The sequence below is a fragment of the Symphalangus syndactylus genome, chromosome 9 (assembly GCF_028878055.3).
Source record: "Symphalangus syndactylus isolate Jambi chromosome 9, NHGRI_mSymSyn1-v2.1_pri, whole genome shotgun sequence".
NCBI lineage: Eukaryota > Metazoa > Chordata > Mammalia > Primates > Hylobatidae > Symphalangus > Symphalangus syndactylus.
In genome coordinates, this window is record NC_072431.2 from 90,244,315 (window position 1) to 90,269,581 (window position 25,267).

The 25,267-nt window shown below is 39.3% G+C and overlaps 1 protein-coding gene across 4 annotated transcripts in view; it reads right to left on the reverse strand.

Annotated features, from left to right (window-relative positions):
- Positions 1 to 25,267, reverse strand: part of SUGCT (succinyl-CoA:glutarate-CoA transferase) — a 769,733-nt gene that overhangs the window by 572,847 nt on the left and 171,619 nt on the right. For all 4 annotated transcript variants that reach the window (XM_055293359.2, XM_055293357.2, XM_055293358.2 and 1 more), the window contains one exon: positions 157 to 252. In XM_055293359.2, the coding sequence (XP_055149334.1) occupies positions 157 to 252 (96 nt within the window). The remainder of the gene's footprint in view (positions 1 to 156; positions 253 to 25,267) is intronic.

The window sequence follows — 25,267 nt, forward strand, 5'->3', positions numbered from 1 at the left end:
AAGTGAACAACAGAACCTTGTTATAGCCAGACACAGATACATTTAAAAAAAAAAAAAAGCTGAAGGATTTGTGTATAAAAAGAAATCATTTTCCAAAAACACATCAGATAAAACTGCAAATTACAACAGCCCAACCCTAGACTGCTGTAGTCTTACCTGGTAAGGAACAATACTGCCATGAGCTGTACCCCAACGTTTTGCTTCCTTTTGACCAATAAGATAATTTGCAGCTATGTGAGACAAACACGCCACCTACCAGGAGAAAAAGTAAATAAATAAAATAGAACAGCTAGTTTATCTATACTCATAAAGAGAATGTTATATTATGAAAGTAATTTCACTTCATCTCATTGTAGAAGAAAAAAACCTGTCCATCAAGTTAGAAAATATACAGGCATTTGTACTTGTATCACACAAATGAAGAACGGTATTACATTATTGCATGAGACTAAGTAATAGTCAATTGAGAAATATAAATACATAAATGTTCAACCCCTAAAAAGATTATCTGAAAGCAGAGGTTGACCAAGCAGATGGAACCGTGGTCCGGCCTTTATCCTCAAACCCATGGCAATATACATCAGCAACTCGTACATTTTTTTCCTCTCTGCATGTATCTCCTTTTATTTTGCATCAAGATAACACAAAGAGAGCCTGTGTCATCACTGAGTAGATGAACCAAAGCCAGGAACCACATTCCTCTAAATTTCTGATGACACAGAAAAGTAATAATAATAAACCTCCATTTTATTTAAGTTAGTTTAGCCAGGTTTTCTGCTACTTTCTGCCCAAAGCATTCTGACACAAAAGATCAAGATTATTTGACTTTTTAAAATTAATTAGTGAATCATCCTCATTTAAAGAAACATTACTGTACCTCTCCCAATTTGTTCCTAGCCCCATGTGCTCACTGTCATACTCAATTCAATTTTTGAGAACTGTAGATCTATTAAAGGGGTCATCCAAAACCTTAAAGTCAATTTCTGACTACTGTAGTATTTCATGGACAGATCTTGACAAATCTACAATAGTTCAACTCAATATGACAATAATATGAAGATAATGAATTGATTCCTGGTGATCTGCCACAAGGATCTTATGTTCCAATGAATACTTATGGCTCCACCACCACAGAACTATGGAAAGGGGGTGATCAAATGATTTTCCATGGATTCCAGAAAAGAATAAAAAGTGGTTCAGGCCATATGACATAATCATGATATAGCATCGGCTTGTTTTTCCCTTTCTAGATCGTCAGATGCGATTGGAAAACCTACCAAGCCAGTCATTAAAACATACCCCAAATTGAGATTGGCTCCTGGAACAACTCAAGGCATGATTTTTCAGGCCTTTTCTTGCCCCCTACCTAGTACAGCAGCTGTGCTTCCTACAAGAAGTATCAATAGAACTCAGCCTGGATGAATCACCTTGCTGCTGCAGCCATTCTCCTTTACTTTATTCTTGAGACTTAAACTCACTTTTATGTTCATTTACTGCTCTGTCAAAATTGGAACTGCCTGTGGCAGCTGGTTTGGCTGTACAGCCCAGGTGGCAAAACTAATAAACTTTGAGTCATCCACTTCTGGACTTCCATCTGGTCTTGGGCATTTGAACCATGGAGCATTCCAGGGCTGCCTGGGGCCGCCTAGTGCTAATCACCATTTCACAGATCACTTCTGTGTCTTTCAAAATGGAAAATCAAATCAACATTTTGTAGCAAAAATGCCCTGGATAGGAAGTCCAGACATGGACGGTTGAAACCTGCATGGTTTCTAATCTCTGTCGACCTCTAAATAGTTCCATGACTGTGGGTATATAATTTACCTTCTTTGATCTTCTGATACATTCTCTATAAAGTCTTGGGCATTTCAGCTAAACCAAAGGTTGTCAAATTTTTTTTTAAAAAAGCAGAACTCTCATATTCAACCAAATAATACATGAAATCCTAATATATAAATATGTAAGCAGATAATATTTCAAGTGCTCTGGATGAAGCAGAAGCAGTCCTGCAACACCACCCAGGCAGCATGAACACAAAACACAATTTGCAAAATAGTAAATAATCTTCAATGCGCTCACAAGGCAAATGTGGTATACACTTCGGGCTCTAGTATTCCTCTTAACAATCTGGCAGATAAAAAGACACGAGGGGCCAGGAGCAGTGGCTCACACCTGTAATCCCAGCATTTTGGGAGGCCGAGGCAGGTGGATCACCCGAGGTTGAGAGTTTGAGAACAGCCTGACCAACATGGAGAAACTCTATCTCTACTAAAAATACAAAATTAGCCAGGCATGGTGGCACATGCCTGCAATCCCAGCTACTTGGGAGGCTGAGGCAGGACAGTCGCTTGAACCCAGGAGGCGGAGGGTGCAGTGAGCTGAGATCACGCCACTGCACTCCAGCCTGGGCAACGAGAGCAAAACTCTGTCTTAAAAAAAAAAAAAAAAAAAAAAAAAAAAAAAAAAAAAGACACAAGGGATGCAATAGGAGTTATTTTCCCATGACACCCCTTCCTGAAATTGGAGACATTTTCTGACTTTTCAGGTCTCTTTTCAGATCTAGCTATGTTGTTATTCTTTTTATTTATTTTTTCATTCAAATAAATCATGGCGAATGTCACTCTCTAAGGGGCTCTGTTGCTACTGAAGGCCAAGAATTCAAATTAGTAAAGGTTATTCTGTGCAAGTAGTAAATCACAAAAGGCTTGTTATTTCTACTTCTCTAATTTCAAAGTCAATAGACCACCATCATCAAGGGCTGCGTGAGGTGGTGAGGTGGCTGGATGATCACAGGCCAACTTATAAATCCTAAATTGATCTAAGATAGTTGCCAGGGATAGGGAAGGACTGGATTCCTGGCTGGATATCAGCTTGGCTGCCTCATTCCTTACCCACTATCTTATTCTTTCTTTTCAATTTTTGACTTCTGTGTTTCTGACCCTGCTCCATTTAGAATGAGTTTGAATGAAGAATCAGAACTCACCTCTCAAACTGTTTGCAAGTAGAATACTATATACATTTCCTCCTCCATATAGTGGTAGTTAATGAAAACAAAAAGCATTTCAGAATTAGCAGGCTCACATTGGGCAGAAGGATTAAATAAAATCTTAAGCCAATTGCCATGAAAAAACAAAGTGTGGGCCGGGCACGGTGGCTCATGCCTGTAATCCTAGCACTTTGGGAGGCTGAGGCAGGTGGATCGCTTGAGCCCAGGAGTTCAAGACCCACCTGGGCAACATAGCAAAACCCTGTCTCTACTAAAGATACAAAACAAAAAAAGAAAGGTGGGGTGATCACCTGAGCCTGGGGAGGTCAAGGCTGCAGTGAGCGGTGATCATGCCACTGCACTCCAGCCTCAGCAACAGAGTCTCAAAAAAACAAAACACAAACAAACAAAAAAACCAAAGTGTGATTTGTCAGTAACAACTCAAAGGCAAAGTTGGGGAAAAAAGAATTCTATTTTTTAAGAAAGAGAGCAACATGGCTAAACTTAGCAACTCAATGTTTAAAGGGGATATTACCAATCTGAAAGTAATCTACTATTTACAGGGATGTATTTTAAGGCAGGAGAAGGGAGAGAAAGTCAATAGCTATGATGTGATTATGTATGAAAAAAATCAGAGGTTTCCTCGGCAATTAATGACAAATTTTGCACAAATTAAAAGAATGCAGGATGTGACTTTTTGGTTAATAACTATATACTGTATATGCATTCTAAATACTGCATTAGATCATTACTTTCATTCCCTAAACTTAGGCTTATTATTTCATCAAGTGGACGCTATATAATTTACTCAGAATGTTGCCTTTTTATGGTTTCATCTAAACAAAAAAGCCAACTTTGGTTTAATAATAATCATTCTGACAGCAAACTATTATTTTAGATAACAGAGTGGGTCCTGATATTCTTTGTTTCTAACCAGAAAACCAATGGGGTGGTCAAAATGGATCTCAAAGAGCAAAGCCCCAAAAGGCTTGAGAAGAATATGCCCAATTATTTCTCAAAGCAGTCCCATGGTGTCTGTCACCACATGCTCCACTTCCACCGAATGAGGATCAAGCTGCAATAATACAATCTTTCATCTCCAAAAGGACAACCAAGTGTGACAGGTACAATGAGAAAAGACTAGAACGATGGTCTACTGCATCAAAATGGGTCATTTTCCCCCGGTTCCCTTGCATGTCTTCTGGCCTACAGCTAAGGTGAACTGAACACCAACCATGCAATCATCCACCTGCCCACATTTCCACCTATTCTTCAAAGTCTATTTCAACATCATCTTTTCCATTAAGCCCCAATCCCAGCCAGCAAGCAAGAGATTATATTTCCTGCCCCTGAATGAATACAACACTTAATTTATCTGATTTCTACTGCACTTTCACAGTCTTCCTTGTACCACAATTAGAATTGTAAGATGTCAATGCTGGAAGGAGCTAGGTCACTACTTCCTTAACCTATCCATGCATCCCCCCAGTCACCTATGGAATTCGTAGAACCCACCCCATACCAAATGAATCAGGTTTTTCAGGGATGGAAACTTGGAAAAAAATAATTTCACCAGCGTAGTATTAATGGCACACCAGAGTTGAGAAGCAAAGCCTTACAAGATTCTAGTCAAACTCCTTAATATCCAAATGGATACATAAAGGAACACAGAATAAAAATAACTTGGCCGGGCGCAGTGGCTCACGCCTGTAATCCAAACACTTTGGGAGGCTGAGGCAGGTGATCACCTGAGGTCGGGAGTTCGAGACCAGCCTAACCAACATGGAGAAACTCCGTCTCTACTAAACATACAAAAAATTAGCCAGGCGTGGTGGCGCATGCCTGTAATCCCAGCTACTCGGGAGGCTGAGGCAGGAGAATCGCTTGAACCCAGGAGGCAGAGGTTGTGGTGAGCCGAGATGACGCCATTGCACTCCAGCCTGGGCAACAAGACCAACTCAAGAAAAAAAAAAAACTTATGTGAGGACATACAGGTGGTTAATAACAGAACTTTACTCCAACAACATTGCCTTCCTCCATGCTACAATATTATTTATATATTCTCCTATCCCTCCTTTTAAATTAGGAGCTATTTCAAGGTAAGGTTTATTTTAAACCCTTTGTGTGTTTCCATAGCACTTAACACAGATCCCGAACACTATTTTTTAACAAATGAATGAAAATGGTAATTACTACTTGTTTAATTATTCAGCAACTACTGAGTGTTGCTATGTGTAAGGCTTTATGCTAGGTACTAAGTATACATAAGGAAATGAAAAAGATATAGTCTTGCCTTCTTTGGAATAGTAAAGAAAATAACTAAACAAAGAATTATAGGACCTGCCATGGGGAAAGAAGATGGAAGATAAAACTAGAAAACAAAGAGTAACATGTGCGAAAGCTCAAAGGCAGGAAAGGGGTTGGCATAGAGAAAGAACAAAACTGAAAGAAGACAAATATAACTAAACCATGGCGAGAAAGAGATTGAAATGAAATGAAAGAGAAAGGTAGACAGAGGCCACAGCATGCCAGTCATTGGAGTAATGGTAAGGAGCCATTCTTTCTCATCTTGCAGAATGATCATTTCAGAACAATCACAAATTGTATCATCATTCTTCTATTTAAAACCCATAGGGATCCCCCATTTGTAATTATATTCAAAGAATGAACTAAAAAGAGGCAAGAGAGAAAGGGGACTGTTAGGGATATTGTAAAGGTCCAGGCATAATTTGATGATAGATAGCTCAGACAAGGTTGGTAGCAGTAGACATGGAAAAATCATGAGTTTAAGATATATTTTAAGAACAGAACAGACACAGCATGTGAAAGATTGCATGGGCAGAGGACTCAGACAGAATGGTGACAGAGAGGAGAAACCAAACTTAACTCCCACAGTCCTGCTGAATATCTGGGTAAACTATGACAGCCTTAACAGAAAAACGGAAATCAGAGAGAGAAGTAATTGAAGCGGAAAGAAAATAAGAGCCCACCTCTGAATGTGTTGAATTTGAGATGCCTGTGATATAATCAATTAGGCAGGACTCATCAGCCTATAGAAAGTATTTAAAGTCCTAACCTAAGGGGAAACAGAGATAAGAGAAGAAATCAGAAATAATATCAAACAAGAGAAGATAAAGTTTCCATGCAAAAACAGTCCTTCCTCTATCACCAAAGGGATGATCAAAGATGTAGGTACAAACTACTAGAACCAATTTAAATGCCCAAGAATGGGTGGTTTTAAATAAGCTATGACATCTGTATATAACAATAGAAGATGAATAGGCACTTAAATGACACAACAAAACAATCTAGCATCATGTGGAAAAATATTCATAACATTTTATTTGAATTTTATCTGAAATAAACTTTTTATTTCAGAACAGTGTTCAATTTATAGAAAAACCAAGATAGTACAGAGAATTCCCATCTACTCCACATCCAGTATCCCTGTTATTACCATCCTACATTAGTGGAGTGCCTTCTTAACAATTACAGAGCCAATATTGACCCATTATTAACTAAAACCCACATACTCAGATTTCCTGACTTTTCACTTCATATCCTTTTTCTATTCCAAGATCCCAACCAGGATACCACATTGTATTTAGTCATCCTGTCTCCGGATTTAGTCATCCTGGCTCCTCTTCTCTGTGACAGTTCCTCATACTTTCCTTATTTTTTATGCACTGAAAGTTTTGAGGAAACTGATCAGGTATTTTGTAGAATTTTCCTTGACTGGGATTTTTGTGATGTTTTACTCATAACTAGACTGGAGTTATGAGGTTTTAAAAGAAAGACCATAAAAGAAAAGCACCATTTTCAACATACCATATTAAAGATACACAGTGTCAACAATCAATCTTGATCACCTGGCTGAGGTAGTGTTTGTCAGCAGTTTTCTCTGCTGTAAGATTACTCTTTTTTCCTCCCCCTTTCCATACAGTACTCTTTGGAAGAACGTCACTACATGAGCCTATACTTAAGGGGTAGAAAGTTATGGTCCTGCTTCTGGAGGGTGGAGTATCTATATAATTATTTAGAATTTGGCACACATTTGTCTCCCTTTCTTTATTTATTCAATCATTTATTTAAATCAGCATGGTCATGTGGTTTTTTTTTTTTTTTAATACTTTTTTGGTTATAATTCAACACCACTTTTTTGTTGTTGATCAAATTATTCCAGTTTTGGCCATTAGGACCTCTCTCCATTGGTACCTGTGTCCCTCTCACATACCACATGTCACTGTGTGGGCTTTGTTTTTAGCACTCCCTTACTTTGTGACAATGTAAGATGCTCTGGGCTCATCTTCCTATTTCCTTTCCCAGTCTTATAGGAAAGCATAAAGAGAATAGGAGTTTTAGGGTAAAGAGCAAATATTTATTTCAGTATCAATCAGCACCTTATTCATTCCATACTTTTATTTAAAAGCTGATATAGACCAGGTGCAGTAGCTCATGTCTCTAATTCCAGCACTTTGGGAGGCCAAGGCAGGTGGATCACTTGAGGTCAGGAGTTCAAGACCAGCCTGGCCAACATGATGAAACCCCATCTCAACTAAAAATACAAAAATTAGCTGGGCATGGTGGTGAGTGCCTATAATCCCAGCTACATGGGAGGCTGAGGCAGGAGGATCGTTTGAGGTGGAGGTTGCAGTGAGCCAAGATAGAGCCATTACACTATAGCCTGGGCAACAGAATGAGACTCCGTCTCAAAAACAAAAAAAAAAACCACTGATATCACACCTACTATGTGCCAGGAATTGCTCTAGATACTGGGGATACAGCATGGAAGAAGAAAGACATAGTCCTACTCTCATGAAGCTTACATTCTAGGGTAAGCTACATTCAGACATATACAAGAAAATATCAAGAAATGGTTCGTGCTGTGAAGAAAATGCAACAGAATCACAGAGAGTGCTCTTTTAAACCAATGGGTTTAGTAGAGGCCTCTTTGAAGATGTTATATTTAACTTAAGACCTGGAGAAGGCCTGTGAAAATCTAGGAGAAATCTTTCCTTTTGTTTGAGACAGAGTCTCACTCTGTTGCCCAGGCTGGAGTGCAGTGGCACAATCTCGGCTCATTGCAACCTCTGCCTACCAAGTTCAAGCAATTCTTCTGACTCAGCCTCCCCAGTAGCTGGGATTACAGGTGCACGACACCATGCCCAGCTAATTTTTGTATTTTTAGTAGAGACAGGGTTTCACCAGGTTGGCCAGGCTGGTCTCGAACTCCTGACCTCAAGTGATCCACCTGCCTGGGCCTCCCAAATGCTGGAATTACAGACGTGAGTCACTGTGCCCAGCCTAGAAGAAATCTTTCTAGACAGTGAGATCAACCAGTTAGAAGACTTTAATTTGCTAAAAAGCTTACATACAGTGAAGAACAGAAAGAGAGCCATTGTAGTTGGAACCTAGTAAGTAAAAGAGACAGTAGTGTGGAGCCAAGATGGCCGAATAGGAACAGCTCCGGTATCCAGCTCCCAGCCCCAGCGACACAGAAGACAGGTGATTTCTGCATTTCTGCTTGAGGTACCGGTTTCATCTCACTAGGGAGTGCCTAACAGTGGGTGCAGGACAGTCGGTGAAGCGCACTGTGCACGAGCCGAAGCAGGGCGAGGCATTGCCTCACTCGGGAAGCGCAAGGGGTCAGGGAGTTCCCTTTCCTAGTCAAAGAAAGGGGAAACAGACGGCACCTGGAATATCGGGTCAGTCCCATCCTAATACTGCGCTTTTCCAATGGGCCTGGAAAACGGCACACTAGGAGATTGTGTCCCACACCTGGCTCGGAGGGTCCTATGCCTACGGAGTCTCGCTGATTGCTAGCACAGCAGTCTGAGATCAAGCTGCAAGGCGGCAGCGAGGCTGGGGGAGGGGCGCCCGCCATTGCCCAGGCTTCCTTAGGTAAACAAAGCAGCCAGGAAGCTCGAACTGGGTGAAGCCCACCACAGCTCAAGGAGGCCTGCCTGCCTCTGTAGGCTCCACCTCTGGGGGCAGGGCACAGACAAACAAAAACTCAGCAAGAACCTCCACAGACTTAAATGTCCCTGTCTGACTGACAGCTTTGAAGAGAGTAGTGGTTCTCCCAGCACGCAGCTGGAGATCTGAGAATGGACAGACTGCCTCCTAAAGTGGGTCCCTCACCCCTGAGCAGCCTAACTGGGAGGCACCCCCCAAGTAGGGACAGACTGACACCTCATTCAACCGGGTACTCCTCTGAGACAAAACTTTCAGAGGAACTATCAGACAGCTGAATTTGTGGTCTCACGAAAATCCGCTGTTCTGCAGCCACCGCTGCTGACACCCAGCCAAACAGGGTCTGGAGTGGACCTCTAGTAAACTCCAACAGACCTGCAGCTGAGGGTCCTGTCTGGTAGAAGGAAAACTAACAAACAGAAAGGACATCCACACCAAAAACCCATCTGTACATCACCATCATCAAAGACAAAAAGTAGATAAAACCACAAAGATGGGGAAAAAACAGAGCAAAAAAACTGGAAACTCTAAAAAACAGAGCACCTCTCCTCCTCCAAAGGAACGCAGTTCCTCACCAGCAACGGAACAAAGCTGGATGGAGGATGACTTTGATGAGTTGAGAGAAGAAGGCTTCAGACGATCAAACTACTCTGAGCTACGAGAGGAAATTCAAAACAATAGCAAAGAAGTTAAAAACTTTGAAAAAAAATTAGAAGAATGGATAACTAGAATAACCAATGGACAGAAGGGCTTAAAGGAGCTGATGGAGCTGAAAGCCAAGTTTCGAGAACTACGCGAAGATTGCAGAAGCCTCAGTAGCAGATGCGATCAACTGGAAGAAAGGGTATCGCTGATGGAAGATGAAAGGAATGAAATGAAGAGAGAAGGGAAGTTTAGAGAAAAAAGAATAAAAAGAAATGAACAAAGCCTCCAAGAAATTTGGGACTATGTGAAAAGACCAAACCTACGTCTGATTGGCATAACTGAAAATGATGGGGAGAATGGAACCAAGTTGGAAAACACTCTGCAAGATATTATCCAGGAGAACTTCCCCAATCTAGCAAGGCAGGCCAGCATTCAGATTCAGGAAATACAGAGAACGCCACAAAGATACTCCTCGAGAAGGGCAACTCCAAGACACATAATTGTCAGATTCACCAAAGTTGAAATGAAGGAAAAAATGTTAAGGGCAGCCAGAGAGAAAGGTCGGGTTACCCACAAAGGGAAGCCCATCAGACTAACAGCTCATCTCTCAGCAGAAACTCTACAAGCCAGAAGAGAGTGGGGGCCGATATTCAACATTCTTAAAGACAAGAATTTTCAACCCAGAATTTCCTATCCCGCCAAACTAAGCTTCATAAGTGAAGGAGAAATAAAATACTTTACAGACAAGCAAACACTGAGTGATTTTGTCACCACCAGGCCTGCCCTAAAAGAGCTCCTGAAGGAAGCACTAAACATGGAAAGGAACAACCGGTACCAGCCACTGCAAAAACATGCCAAATTGTAAAGACCATTGAGGCTAGGAAGAAGCTATAGCAACTAACGAGCAAAATAACCAACTAACATCATAATGACAGGATCAGATTCACACATAACAATATTAACGTTAAATGTAAATGGGCTAAATGCTCCAATCAAAAGACACAGACTGGCAAACTGGATAAGGAGTCAGGACCCATCAGTGTGCTGTATTCAGGAAACCCATCTCATGTGCAGAGACACACATAGACTCAAAATAAAGGGATGGAGGAAAATCTATCAAGCAACTGGAAAACAAAAAAAGGCAGGGGTTGCAATCCTAGTCTCTGATAAAATAGACTTTAAACCAACAAAGATCAAAAGAGACAAAGAAGGCCATTACATAATGGTAAAGGGATCAATTCAACAAGAAGAGCTAACTATCCTAAATATATATGCACCCAACACAGGAGCACCCAGATTCATAAAGCAAGTCCTCAGTGACCTACAAAGGGACTTAAACTCCCACACAATAATAATGGGAGATTTTAACACCCCACTGTCAGCATTAGACAGATCAACGAGAGAGAAAGTTAACAAGGATATCCAGGAATTGAACTCAGCTCTACATAAAGTGGACCTAATAGACATCTACAGAACTCTCCACCCCAAGTCAACAGAATATACATTTTTTTCAGCACCACACCACACCTATTCCAAAATTGACCACATAGTTGGAAGTAAAGCTCTCCTCAGCAAATGTAAAAGAACAGAAATTGTAACAAACTGTCTCTCAGACCACAGTGCAATCAAACTAGAACTCAGGATTAAGAAACTCACTCAAAACCGCTCAACTACATGGAAACTGAACAACCTGCTCCTGAATGACTATTGGGTACATAATGAAATGAAGGCAGAAATAAAGATGTTCTTTGAAACCAACGAGAACAAAGACACAACATACCAGAATCTCTGGGACACATTCAAAGCAGTGTGTAGAGGGAAATTTATAGCACTAAATGCCCACAAGAGAAAGCAGGAAAGATCCAAAATTGACACCCTAACATCACAATTAAAAGAACTAGAAAAGCAAGAGCAAACACATTCAAAAGCTAGCAGAAGGCTAGAAATAACTAAAATCAGAGCAGAACTGAAGGAAATAGAGACACAAAAAACCCTTCAAAAAATTAATGAATCCAGGAGCTGGTTTTTTGAAAAGATCAACAAAATTGATGGACCGCTAGCAAGACTAATAAAGAAGAAAAGAGAGAAGAATCAAATAGATGCAATAAAAAACGAAAAAGGGGATATCACCACCGATCCCACAGACATACAATCTATCATCAGAGAATATTACAAACACCTCTATGCAAATAAACTAGAAAATCTAGAAGAAATGGATAAATTCCTCGACAAATACACCCTCCCAAGACTAAATCAGGAAGAAGTTGAATCTCTGAATAGACCAATAACAGGTTCTGAAATTGTGGCAATAATCAATAGCTTACCAACCAAAAAGAGTCCAGGACCTGATGGATTCACAGCTGAATTCTACCAGAGGTACAAGGAGGAACTGGTACCATTCCTTCTGAAACTATTCCAATTGATAGAAAAAGAGGGAATCCTCCCTAACACATTTTATGAAGCCAGCATCGTCCTGATACCAAAACCTGGCAGAGACATAACCAAAAAAGAGAATTTCAGACCAATATCCTTGATGAACATTGATGCAAAAATCCTCAATAAAATACTGGCAAATCGAATCCAGCAGCACATCAAAAAGCTTATCCACCATGATCAAGTGGGCTTCATCCCTGGGATGCAAGGCTGGTTCAACATATGCAAATCAATAAATGTAATTCAGCATATAAACAGAACCAAAGACAAAAACCACATGATTATCTCAATAGATGCAGAAAAGGCCTTTGACAAAATTCAACAACCCTTCATGCTAAAAACTCTCAATAAACTAGGTATTGATGGGATGTATCTCAAAATAATAAGAGCTACCTATGACAAACCCACAGCCAATATCATACTGAATGGGCAAAAACTGGAAGCATTCCCTCTGAAAACTGGCACAAGACAGGGATGCCCTCTCTCACTGCTCCTATTCAACATAGTGCTGGAAGTTCTGGCCAGAGCAATCAGGCAGGAGAAGGAAATAAAGGGTATTCAATTAGGAAAAGAGGAAGTCAAATTCTCCCTGTTTGCAGATGACATGATTGTATATCTAGAAAACCCCATTGTCTCAGCCCAAAATCTCCTTAAGCTGATTAGCAACTTCAGCAAAGTCTCAGGATACAAAATTAATGTACAAAAATCACAAGCATTCTTGTACACCAATCACAGACAAACAGAGAGCCGAATCATGAGTGAACTCCCATTCACAATTGCTTCAAAGAGAGTAAAATACCTAGGAATCCAACTTACAAGGGATGTGAAGGACCTCTTCAAGGAGAACTACAAACCACTGCTCAATGAAATAAAAGAGGATACAAACAAATGGAAGAACATTCCATGCTCATGGGTTGGAAGAATCAATATCATGAAAATGGCCATACTGCCCAAGGTAATTTATAGATTCAATGCCATCCCCATCAAGCTACCAATGACTTTCTTCACAGAATTGGAAAAAACTACTTGAAAGTTCATATGGAACCAAAAAAGAGCCCGCATCGCCAAGTCAATCCTAAGCCAAAAGAACAAAGCTGGAGGCATCACGCTACCTGACTTTAAACTATACTACAAGGCTACAGTAACCAAAACAGCATGGTACTGGTACCACAACAGAGACATAGATCAATGGAACAGAACAGAGCCCTCAGAAATGATGCCACATAGCTACAACTATCTGATCTTTGACAAACCTGACAAAAACAAGAAATGGGGAAAGGATTCCCTATTTAATAAATGGTGCTGGGAAAACTGGCTAGCCATATGTAGAAAGCTGAAACTGGATCCCTTCCTTACACCTTATACAAAAATTAATTCAAGATGGATTAAAGACTTATATGTTAGACCTAAAACCATTAAAATCCTACAAGAAAACCTAGGCAATACCATTCAGGACATAGGCGTGGGCAAGGACTTCATGTCTAAAACACCAAAAGCAATGGCAACAAAAGCCAAAATCGACAAATGGGATCTCATTAAACTAAAGAGCTTCTGCACAGCAAAAGAAACTATCCTCAGAGTGAACAGGCAACCTACAGAATGGGAGAAAATTTTTGCAACCTACTCATCTGACAAAGGGCTAATATCCAGAATCTACAATGAACTCAAACAAATTTACAAGAAAAAAACAAACAACCCCATCAAAAAGTGGGCAGAGGACATGAACAGACACTTCTCAAAAGAAGACATTTATGCAGCCAAAAAACACATGAAGAAATGCTCATCATCACTGGCTATCAGAGAAATGCAAATCAAAACCACAGTGAGATACCATCTCACACCAATTAGAATGGCCATCATTAAAAAATCAGGAAACAACAGGTGCTGGAGAGGATGTGGAGAAATAGGAACACTTTTACACTGTTGGTGGGACTGTAAACTAGTTCAACCATTGTGGAAGTCAGTGTGGCGATTCCTCAGGGATCTCGAACTAGAAATACCATTTGACCCAGCCATCCCATTATTGGGTATATACCCAAAGGACTATAAATCATGCTGCTATAAAGACACATGCACACGTATGTTTATTGTGGCACTATTCACAATAGCAAAGACTTGGAACCAACCCAAATGTCCAACAACGATAGACTGGATTAAGAAAATGTGGCATATATACACCATGGAATACGATGCAGCCATAAAAAATGATGAGTTCGTGTCCTTTGTAGGGACATAGATGAAACTGGAAAACATTATTCTCAGTAAACTATCGCAAGGACAAAAAACCAAACACCGCATGTTCTCACTCAAAGGTGGGAATTGAACAATGAGAACTCATGGACACAGGAAGGGGAACATCACACTCCAGGGACTGTTGTGGGGTGGGGGGAGGGGGGAGGGACAGCATTAGGAGATACACCTAATGCTAAATGACGAGTTAATGGGTGCAGGAAATCAACATGGCACATGGATACATATGTAACAAACCTGCACATTGTGCACATGTACCCTAAAACCCTAAAGTATAATAAAAAAATAAATAAAAAAAAAGAGACAGTAGTACAAGATGAGGTCAGGAAAGTGTACAAGGGCCATATCATACGGGTCCTTGCAGGCCTGGGTAAGGATCTGAGATATTATTCTAAGTGTCATAGGAAGGCATTGATTTCTATAATTAAATCACCTGGTCATTATGGTGTATGAACAAGCAATGAATGAAAGCAAATTAAGTCACATTGCAACTCCCATTTTATAAGAAAAAACTAAAGACCAAGGAGATTAAGTATGTTGTCTAGGTCTCATAGTTGACGAACGGAAAAATCCTGACCCAAACGTAGGTCACTGTACTCTCTACACCATCACTAAGCCACTAACTCCTCTCTGTTCAGCCTTTCTGCTCCCTGCCCCTTTCACCCGAGTAGTAAGTAGCTTCACATTTGTATCTTTGGTTGTATCCTTGGCTTCACATTTTATATTCCAGGCAAGTCCCCCTATATCAATGGAATGGACTAGAAGTCCTCTACTGTCACCTGTACTTACTTAGAAAACACACTGTTAACTAAATCAATAAATTCTCATATCCTTCTGCTCAACATCACTCATTTACTAACTACAAAATATCTTATGGGGAAAAAATGCTAAAAGAGAAATGAAGGGGCTAGCATTCGTAGAAAACACAACTTTCGAGAAAAAAAATTTGACCTCGCCTCAGGGAGAGAGTCCGAGTTTCTGGCATCTCTCTTTTTAACCTAATACTGTTACTTTACATGTCAAATTCCCTTTGCAATTTAACTTGCTTCACTTTGTCCCTCACACCATAAGGTGAAGAGATTTTTTTCAGAATAACTAGGGTCGAGGAGGAAAAAAGACTCCAGAGTACACAAGGTATATTGTCCATGCCATGTTAAAAGGAGAATCAGTATTCTACCCATCTGCGCCACATTTATCAGTTTCTAGTATTTACAACTGATCAAAGCTAACACTTACTGCACACTGTTCTAAGCATTTTACATGAATTATCTCATTTACATGAATTACCTCATCATAATTTTATGGGAGAGGTACTATGATGACTCCATTTTACAGATAAGAAAACTGAAGCACTGAGTAGTCTGATAATCTGCCCAAAGTTATATGCCTAGTAAGTGGACAAGCCAGGGTCTGAACTCACCTAGCCTGGTTTCTGGCATTCTATACTAAATTAGATACAGAATCAGACTTCTCTCAAAATTTCTGAGTGGCCCTGAACCTGGAAAAGTTTAGCTGGAACTTACTATTTGGTAAAGAAAAAATAGTGATTGAGCATCCTTTCCAATTAGGTGAACCTCTACAGATAAATTGGACCTTAATTATTACATAATACATAATGCAGTACTTATTCAAAGTTTTCTGCTTTGCTGCAAATATGGTTTGGCTTCACTGTAATGTAATTAGAAATAAACTTCAACCCATAAATATTTTACCTGTAAACATTGAAAACCAGTAGAGTTGTTAAATAGTTTTAAAATCTCTACTTTTATTTACTTACCAAAGAAAAAACACATAATGGAATTATTCTCTTCACAGTCATTTTTTAACTTAATGAAAGGAACATACCTATTACCCATTCCTCTGAATTATCATTAACAATGGTCAAATCATATTGATGTTTATTTTATTTATGAACTCAAAAGAAAAACAGATCCACATTATACTGAGAGTAATTTTCCCAATCCATAAGAATAAAAATCAGACATATGAGGAAACTGGATATCAAATGCCAGAGGTAAGACCAGACAGCAAAGAGAGACAGAATTTCAAAAGCATGTTGAGAATAATACATCAAACATATTTCTTACCATGAACCACTGACCCAGTCAATCACATGACTCAAAGAGTGGTTATGAACAACTAAACAAAATGTGATGAGTAAGTGGAAATGTAGAAAAACAACCTTTAATGACAGGGTGTGCTTATTTATTCCTGTGATAGCAAGTCTTCAGTTTCAAGTGTCTTCTTCAAATACTTTTTTACATTTTAGATAACAGATATTCAAAATATTTCTGCTTGTAGAATAAAATATTACATTATTCTACAACTCTAGTTTTGAAAAGTTCTAAAAATGACATGAAACTTACTTGTGTTTATTACTTTCTTCATGCATTTAACAGATATTTAATAAGTAATTATTATATGCAAAGCAATCTGGTAAGTGTAGTGGGAGATCCCAAAATCAGTAAAACAGTTTCATCTCTCAGAAAGGTTAATTTATTATTTATAATTCAGAATAGAAATGATCAATGCTACAAGAGACTTTTTTAAGAAATCAAGAAGGGATAAAAAGTGGCATTCGAGCTAACATTTTTTAATAAAGAGAATTTAGTCATGCAAAAACAAGGGAAAGGGCCTTCCCAGTAGGAAAATATTGTGGTCACAGTCACATGTTTGGAAAAGTATTGAGAATAAAAACTGAGACAAGCTATTAAATTTAATGACCAGGAGATCACAGATGATTCTCAAAATGCAGTGTCAACAAAGCAGCAAGGACAAAATCCAGATTAACAGGGGCAAAGGAATGAATGAAAACAATGTGACAGCCACAGGGGTATCTCAGAGCTTGTGTAAAAAGGAGAGGAGAGATACTGGACCATAGCTTAAGCTGGTGAGCAGAAAGAATAAAGGTTTTCTTTTTGAGGATGTAAAAAAATAAAATAAAATAACTGGCCAGGCACGGTGGCTCATGCCTATAATCCCATCATTTTGGGAGGCCAAGGCATGGTGGTGTGCACCTGTAGAACCAGCTACTTAGGAGACTGAGACGGGAGGATTGTTTGAGCCCAGAATATTGAGGCTGCAGAGAACTATGATCATGCCACTGCACTCCAGCCTAGGAAACAGAGCAAGACCCTGTCTCAAAAAAAATAAAAATAAAAAAATAACTGGAGTTCATCTACATATACAAGAGAAAAGAATAATTGAAGACGTGGAGTTCTAAGCGAGATGGAGACAATGAGAAAAAAAGTAGAAGAGGAGGAATTATGGTTTGAAATGTCATCTCTCAGTCAACTCTTCTATCATTCACTCAGATGGGTCATTTTGTCTTCTGGATCTCTGTCTGCTAGAATGCAAGCTTCAGGAAGCAAAGGATTTGTCTGATTTGTTTCCTGCTCTCTCTCCACAACAGGAACACTCCCAAGACACACTGTAGGCAATCAGTAACTATTAGTTAAACTCAAAAATGAATGAATAACACTGCTTTCCTCTAATTTGAAGAATTTAAAGAAGAAATGCTCAAGAGAAAAGGAGGAAAGTTAGGTACAATTCCCACAGAAAGCTACAATAGTAGAAAAGCATCTCCACAGAATGAGGAGGTCAGGCTGAAATTTGCCTTGTTCAGTGGTTCTGCCCACTGAAGTGACAAAGCCCAAGCCCACTTGTTCCTTCCCCACATACCAGATGGATAAACACAGAGGCTGAGTTAGGAAACAATGTCAGGGACTAAGGCCCCGTATTCAGGATGAAGAAAGGAGGAAAGGTGGCTTAAGGAACAATGAGGGAATCTTCAGGGAGCAAGACACTGTGGGGCTAAAATTGAGTGCATGATGATGCTAAAGACCCACGGATGGGTAGAGAAAAGAAATAGCAAACCTTCCCTGAAGTCAGAATTGGCTTGGGGTTTTAATCATAATTATAAAGGGATGCTGGATTTTGTCAAATGCTTTTTCTGTCTATTGAGACAATCATGTGGTTTTTGTTTTTAATTCTGTTTATGTGGTGTACTACTCAGCCATAAAAAGGAATGAAATAATGACATTAACAGCAACCTGGATGATGATGATTATTATTATTCTAAGTGAAGTACCTCAGGAATGGAAAACCAAATATCCAATGTTCTCACTCATATGTGGGAGTTAAGCTATGAGGATGCAAAGACATAAGAATGATACGTTGGACTTTGGGGACTTGCAGGAAAGGGTGGGGGGTGGTGAGGGATAAAATATTACATGTTGGTACAGTGTACACTGCTCAGGTGATGGGGTGCATCAAAATATCAGAAATCACTACTAAAGAACTTATTCATATAACCAAACACACCTGTTCCCCCAAAACCTAGTGAAATAAAAAAATAAAAAATTTAAATATGAAAAAATTAAAATTTAAATTTAAAAAAAAAGAATGGGCCTAGGAATAGGGAGTGGGGTGAGTCTGTTGTAAATGGGGTGACCAATGGGTTCCATGAGATAGCACTAAGCATATCAAAAGCAAACAAGTTGAATAAAGGCTACTTCCTTCTAACTTCTACAGATTTCTTTCATTATTTCATGGAGCCCAAGGGGCTGTTTCTTCCATAGGAGTGATTCATTCTGGGAAGGGCTTCACATCCTTTGTCTGGTTATTCTAGGACTTTCTCCAATTCTCTATTTGTCACATTTTCCTCCAGTTCTGATTACCATTGCCTTTATGTCCTGGTGCTCTTTTGTTACTGTTTCTTCAACATCATTCTTTTTTTTTTTTTTTTTTTTGAGATGGAGTCTCACTCTGTTGCCCAAGCTGGAGTGCAATGGCACGATCTCAGCTTACTGCAACCTCTGCCTCCCGAGTTCAATTAGCCGATTTCTGGCTAATTTTTTTATTTTTAGTAGAGACGGGGTTTTGCCATGTTGGCCAGGCTGGTCTCAAACTCCTGACCTCAAGTGATCCACCCGCGTCAGCCTCCCAAAGTGCTAGGATTACAGGCATGAGCCAACACCATTCAATAATGTACTATCCCCTTCAAAAAGGGGAGAGAGGTGGCACAAAACGATGGAAGTATGGAATATAATGCATGTAGGCATTCCTTAGACTGTTTCCCTTTCTCACAAGGCAATAAGTTAACTTGCACAGGTCTTTGTAAGGTATGGACAGTGCAAAAGAGAAGAACGGGCCAGGCGCGGTGGCTCACGCCTGTAATCCCAGCTACTCAGGAGGCTGCAGCAGGAGGATCCCTTGAACCTGGGAGGCGAAGGTTGCAGTGAGTCAAGATCGCGCCACTGTACTCCAGCCTGGGCGACAGAGCAAGACTCTATCTCAAAAAAAAAAAAGAGAAGAAATGGCAAATCTGAGAGACATTTAAAGGATGGAATCACAAGTCCTGGGAACAGACTGTAGGGAATAAACAAGAAGTTACAAAGAGGGTTCCAATGTTTTTAGGCTAGAACTTACAAGAAATGTGAATTTACTTTATAGAAATGGCTTTCTTGGCCGGGCGAGGTGGCTCACGCCTGCAATCCTAGCACTTCGGGAGGCCGAGACGGGCAGATCACCTGAGGTCAGGAGTCCAAGACCAGCCTGGTCAACATGGTGAAACCCCGTCTTTACTAAAAACACAAAAATTAGCCAGGCGAGGTGGCAGGCGCCTGTAATCCTGGCTACTCGGGAGGCTGAGACAGGAGAATCACTTGAACTCGGGAGGCAGAGGTTGCAGTGAGCCGAGACTGCACCACTGCACTCCAGCCTGGGTGACAGGGCAAGACTCCATCTCAAAAAAAAGAAAAAGAAAAAAAATGGCTTTTTTGGTGAAGAAATATGCTAGGTTAGAGTGGGATTGTTTGTTTGGGGAAGGGGTATTTATTTAAAGGTGTCGATAGGATGTCCAGGTGGAGATGCCTATGAGTGGTTGCCATCCACCCACTGGAGCCCTGAATAATGATGAGAGACAGTCATGAATACTTAGTGGCCATCTACACTGAGGCTTGGGGTAAGCAGGATTCTAAGATGGCCAGTAAGAGTCCCATCCTCTGGCATATACATCCTGTACAATGCAATGTCACTCTCATAATTAGGTCTGTAATCAGTTAATAATGAATTCATCAAAAAAGAGATTACCTTGAGTGGGCCTGGCCTAACTTTTAAAGGAAGGTGAAGCTCAGAGAGTCATGCTCCTGTTGGCCTTGAAACCCACAACCTCCATGAGCTCTAGAAACTGTATTCTGCCAACAATCTAAATGAGCTTGGAAAAGACCTCTGAGGTCCTGCTGAGAAATTCAGTCCAGCAGATACCTGAATGGCAGCCTTTTAAGACCTGAACAGAGACGCCATCTAAGCCATTACCAGACAACAGACACATAGAAACTATAAAATCATAGTTTGTGTTGTTGGAAGGCACCTTTCATATTGCATTTCTGATAATCTGTTATGCAGCAACAGAAAACTAACACAAGGGTAAAGCCACTGAAGTGGATGACTAGACTGGATAATTGGAGGGAAAGCAGAGGACAAGGGCAGAACACTGGAGTCAACCAACGAGGGGACAAAAAAAACAGGTGGGAAGAATAAGAGGTGGTGTGGTGTCTAAAGGCCAAAGGAGGAGAGTGTTAGAAGGAAGAGTGTTGAATGTATATCAAAGGCATTATCAGTAGCAGGATGGGAGTGTACAATCTAATGCAAAGCATTAAGAAAATAATTAGTGGGTAGGAAGCAGAAACCTCAAATACTAATAACATATGAAGTTTGGCACTGAAAGAGGAAAGAAATAGAACAACAGTGGAAATGCACAGCCACATCACCAAAAATGGAATCAAGTAAAGGTTATTCATGATGTTGCCCTTTCCAGGGCTACACAGACTTTAATAAAAAATTAATAAAGATTCAAAAGCTTTCTCTACAGCTAAAGGAATGAAGCTCTCTTAGTGGAATTTCAGGCATTTTCTTAGAACTATTAAGTAACAGAGCTACCCGACATATCACAAGCTCATGAAACAAGCCCCAGCATGAAATCAAAATAAATTAACTTAGACAGTCTCCCTACATCTGATCATTCTGATCAACCAAAATCCCAGAATGTAATGGTGAATCTGATGATTACTTGTATGATCCACTGCACAGCTGGCACAGTCCTTCTCTGGCCATGTCGCACTGCACTGCTCTCTTGAGCTTCTGTGGAATGGTTCCCAAAATAACAGGGGAGACTCACTAGACTACACAGTACATGATGAAGTTCTTTACTGATGACTCTTCTTAAAGTGATCTATCTCATGGGAGTTCCAGGGAAAGGTGCAAAGCCAGGTGTGGAATAGGACAAGAAATGCATGATTTCAGTGACCAAATGATCCAGCAGGTAAAATACGTGTTACGTGTTTACACTTCAAGCAAAAATTCATGTAAAGAATACAGGTACATAATGCAAAGGATTGCTGTATTAATTAAACATACTCAGTGATTTAAAAAACAATCTGAAGAATAGCAAGTGAGAGAAAACACATTTTATATTCTCATATATTAATGCTGTTTTATTTGAAAGTTTTAAAAATCTTGTATGCACATTTCATTGTTTTCATTCAGCAAATACTTATTACTTCATTCAGGCACCGTGCTAAGTGCTGAGACAGAATGGTGAAAAGACATGAATTTTCTGTCCCCATGGAAAAATAGCCTAGGGTAAAAGACACACACTAAACACTATAAAACTCAGTGACTTAGAGGGACGATATGCTGAGATTATAATAATAATAATGCCCAGTGACATGAGGAGTTGAGGGACACAGTATGATTGAAAACAGGCCTAGAAGACTTACTTCAAACATGAGTTTGCATGACAATTGTGTTATTTTCACACCTCCTTGCCCCCTCCCCAAACTCATACAAAATGCTTTTGTTAAATATACTGTATGGCCATCACTTCACAGGAACAGAACACTGAGAATATCCCACTACACACACAAACACCTGGATAATTGTTCCTCTGTTCTTACTAATGCATCTCACCAGAGAATAAAATCAAGGAAACTGATTTCAGAAATTCACTAACTTACATTACAGTCAGAACTCCTCATCAACAGACCACATGGCACAAACTGGATGGCTTTTAAGATCTAAGCTGCAAGCTATAGACATGTTTGGGCTTTTCAACATCACCCCTAAGAGACCTCAAAGGTAAACTAACACAATCAGCCTTTGATGACATACTATATCATATATCCATATACTCATATGTCCCTAATTCTGCACATTTGCATATGATCTGCATTCTAACATACCCACAACTATGTTTTATATGTGAGAAGACTGTAATATGATAACACCCTTAAGGAGGCACTCTGCTTTGTTATGTCAATTCTTATATTCATCCAACAATGATCGTTATCTTAGCCATATCCTCCATTCACCCTTTAACCACAATTGGAGGGCTAGACAGTTCTGAAGAGGGCAGAATTTTTTAATCTTTTTTACATCCTCAGCAGTCTGGCGAAAAGGAATTTGGACCCTGATTCAACAGGCCTGAGACCCAGTCTCAGCTCAGCCCTCATTACACTCCCTTGGACAGCTAAGTCCTGTACCTTGAGTCAAGTTTACAAAATAGCACTAACCTCCTCACAGCCTTGTCTGTATGACTTCAGGGTAACATTGTAAAAAGTGCTTCAAAAATACTCAAAAGTAAGAAGAATTGTAAAATATAATTTAAAAAATATCATCCAAGGGAATACACACAAAACAGCTTACTTAGGGTTTTGCTGTACAACAATTTTGTAATTTCAATAAATTAGACTGACATTTTCCATCTTTCACTAACACAAATAATGCATCCAGGAAAAACAACCTCCCCCCAGACGGCAAGCCAGGTTTAGTCAGTTTTAGAAATTCCAAGTATACTGGCTGTTCTAATTAATCAAAGAATAATTTCTAAACTGCTAATTTTTACCTTATACCAATATTAAACATACATTAAAACACTGTTGATAGCAGTACATTTTCATGTGTAAAAAAATAAAAATAAAAAAATTGTTGATTCCAAAAAATACCAGTGAAACCATTGATTAGACATCTGCAGTTTGACTATAAAATAGCAAAATTAATTTCTAATAAGAGTTCCAAGAAGTATTATCAGTTTACTGTCACAGATTATAAATTGGCAACTGATAAGTATGATTTAGTTCATTAATATGGTTTTTTTTTTTTGGCTACATAGTATTTTAAAACCCAACAGATTTTATATAAAAAAATCAGTTTTCTTCAAAAATTGCAAACCTGGTTACACTGGGACTAGTGGTGTGCTGGAGCTAGCTTGTACTTGCTCACTGAGCCAATTATTAGTATCCCTTATAAACATATGCAGTGACAATCATAGTAGAGGCTTGAAATTAGCTATGTGGGAGTGTTTACACCATGAGAATTGGCAAATGCTACCTGTGACAGTTTGTTGTTGTTGTTTTTCTTGTTTTAATGAGCCAGTTGTTAAACATTTACCAGCACACCACTGCACTGGGATCACAATGTCACGTGATTGCACATGCTGGAGAGAGTAGTGACTCTCTCCTCAGACAGGATGTGGGCTCTTTAGTCCATATCCATCACCATTTCCTATTGTTTTTCGTCTGACTCAGTTCACTTATTTTAATTACCCGTCTGGCATAGTTAAGCATTTGACTTTGCAACTCCTGGTTTACGGTCAAAACACACATTCAAAACACACTCTTAGATGATAACATAGGGAAAAAAAATCAAGTCATTGCGCTTGTTTGAAATTTTAAAAAATAAAAGGCTTAAATTGAACACTGTTGGACAAATTGAAATATCATCTTTAGATTCCTTTTTGTTCCTTTTCAAACCATTGTTATTCAAGCACAAAAGAAGACTGTAACATACATTTCAAGTCACAAAGTAAGAAGTCAGCAAAAAAAAATGTTAAAAAGAGAAGATAATTATTTAATCATATATTTTTAAGAAACAAACTATAAAACCTGGAATTTTTTATTTCTAGTGAAAAAGCCATCACTGCTTCTCAAAAGTAGGTTTTTTCCATTTGTCTAAAAACCTTATATGGATATTTGACGGAACTCTTGAAAACCTGGACCCAAAAAAAAAAAAAAAAATTCCTTCACAAGAGAAACCTCTGATTAAATGAGTATTTCAGAAAGAATGTCTGAACATGAAGCCAGACATGACAGTGGTCAGGAAAATTCCCTTTCAAGTCACATTAAGTGGATTCCTACACAAATGACTGCAGTGTATCCTGTTCTAATATATAGGTCTGTGTTTCCCACAACAATAATGATTGCACGTATCAGTCTCTTCCCCTGGGGCATGAACTTCATAGTCCTGCCCACTAAAAGAAAATTATTGTTCAAAAACCACTTCCAAGGTCCTAAGAACAAATACAGAGGACAAAATTGAGGAAAGAACAAAGACCAATGGAAGTTCCTAAAACAGTTCCCATCAATGGGTTTTGTATTTCTTGACACTGTCCTAGCAGTAATCACTTCCACTATTAAAACTATGCAATATGAGCGACTATGAGAAGTCTCTATCCCAATGCACCACTTTAAAAAATCTGTCTTCCTTCCTCTTCCCCTCACTAACCTCACTTTCAGCCTCAGGCCTACTTTTAGCATGGTGACTGATCTTTTTTTTTTTTTAATCAAGATACTCAAAAATAACAAGTATTTGGAATTCTATCCTAGTCCCCAAATCATAAGGTCAACGTTACTTAGCCATGCATGGCTTGTAGCTAACTTCAAGAAAAAAAGGTTAAGGAAACACAAAGGAGGCAAGGAAGAGAGGGAGGACGGTAAGGGAAGGAAGGGAAAGGAAAAGAAGGACATGAACATGTTTTGAGGTTACATGAGGCAAAAAAAAAAAAAAGGGCTATGTTTAAAAAACAGAAGGAGGAAAACAATATCATGTGTCTTCTTATTCTTAATATAAATTTTGGGCAGGGACAAAATTCAAATACCATTGTTATGAATCATCTTGAAAAAAATCTCGTCTCTGAGTTTT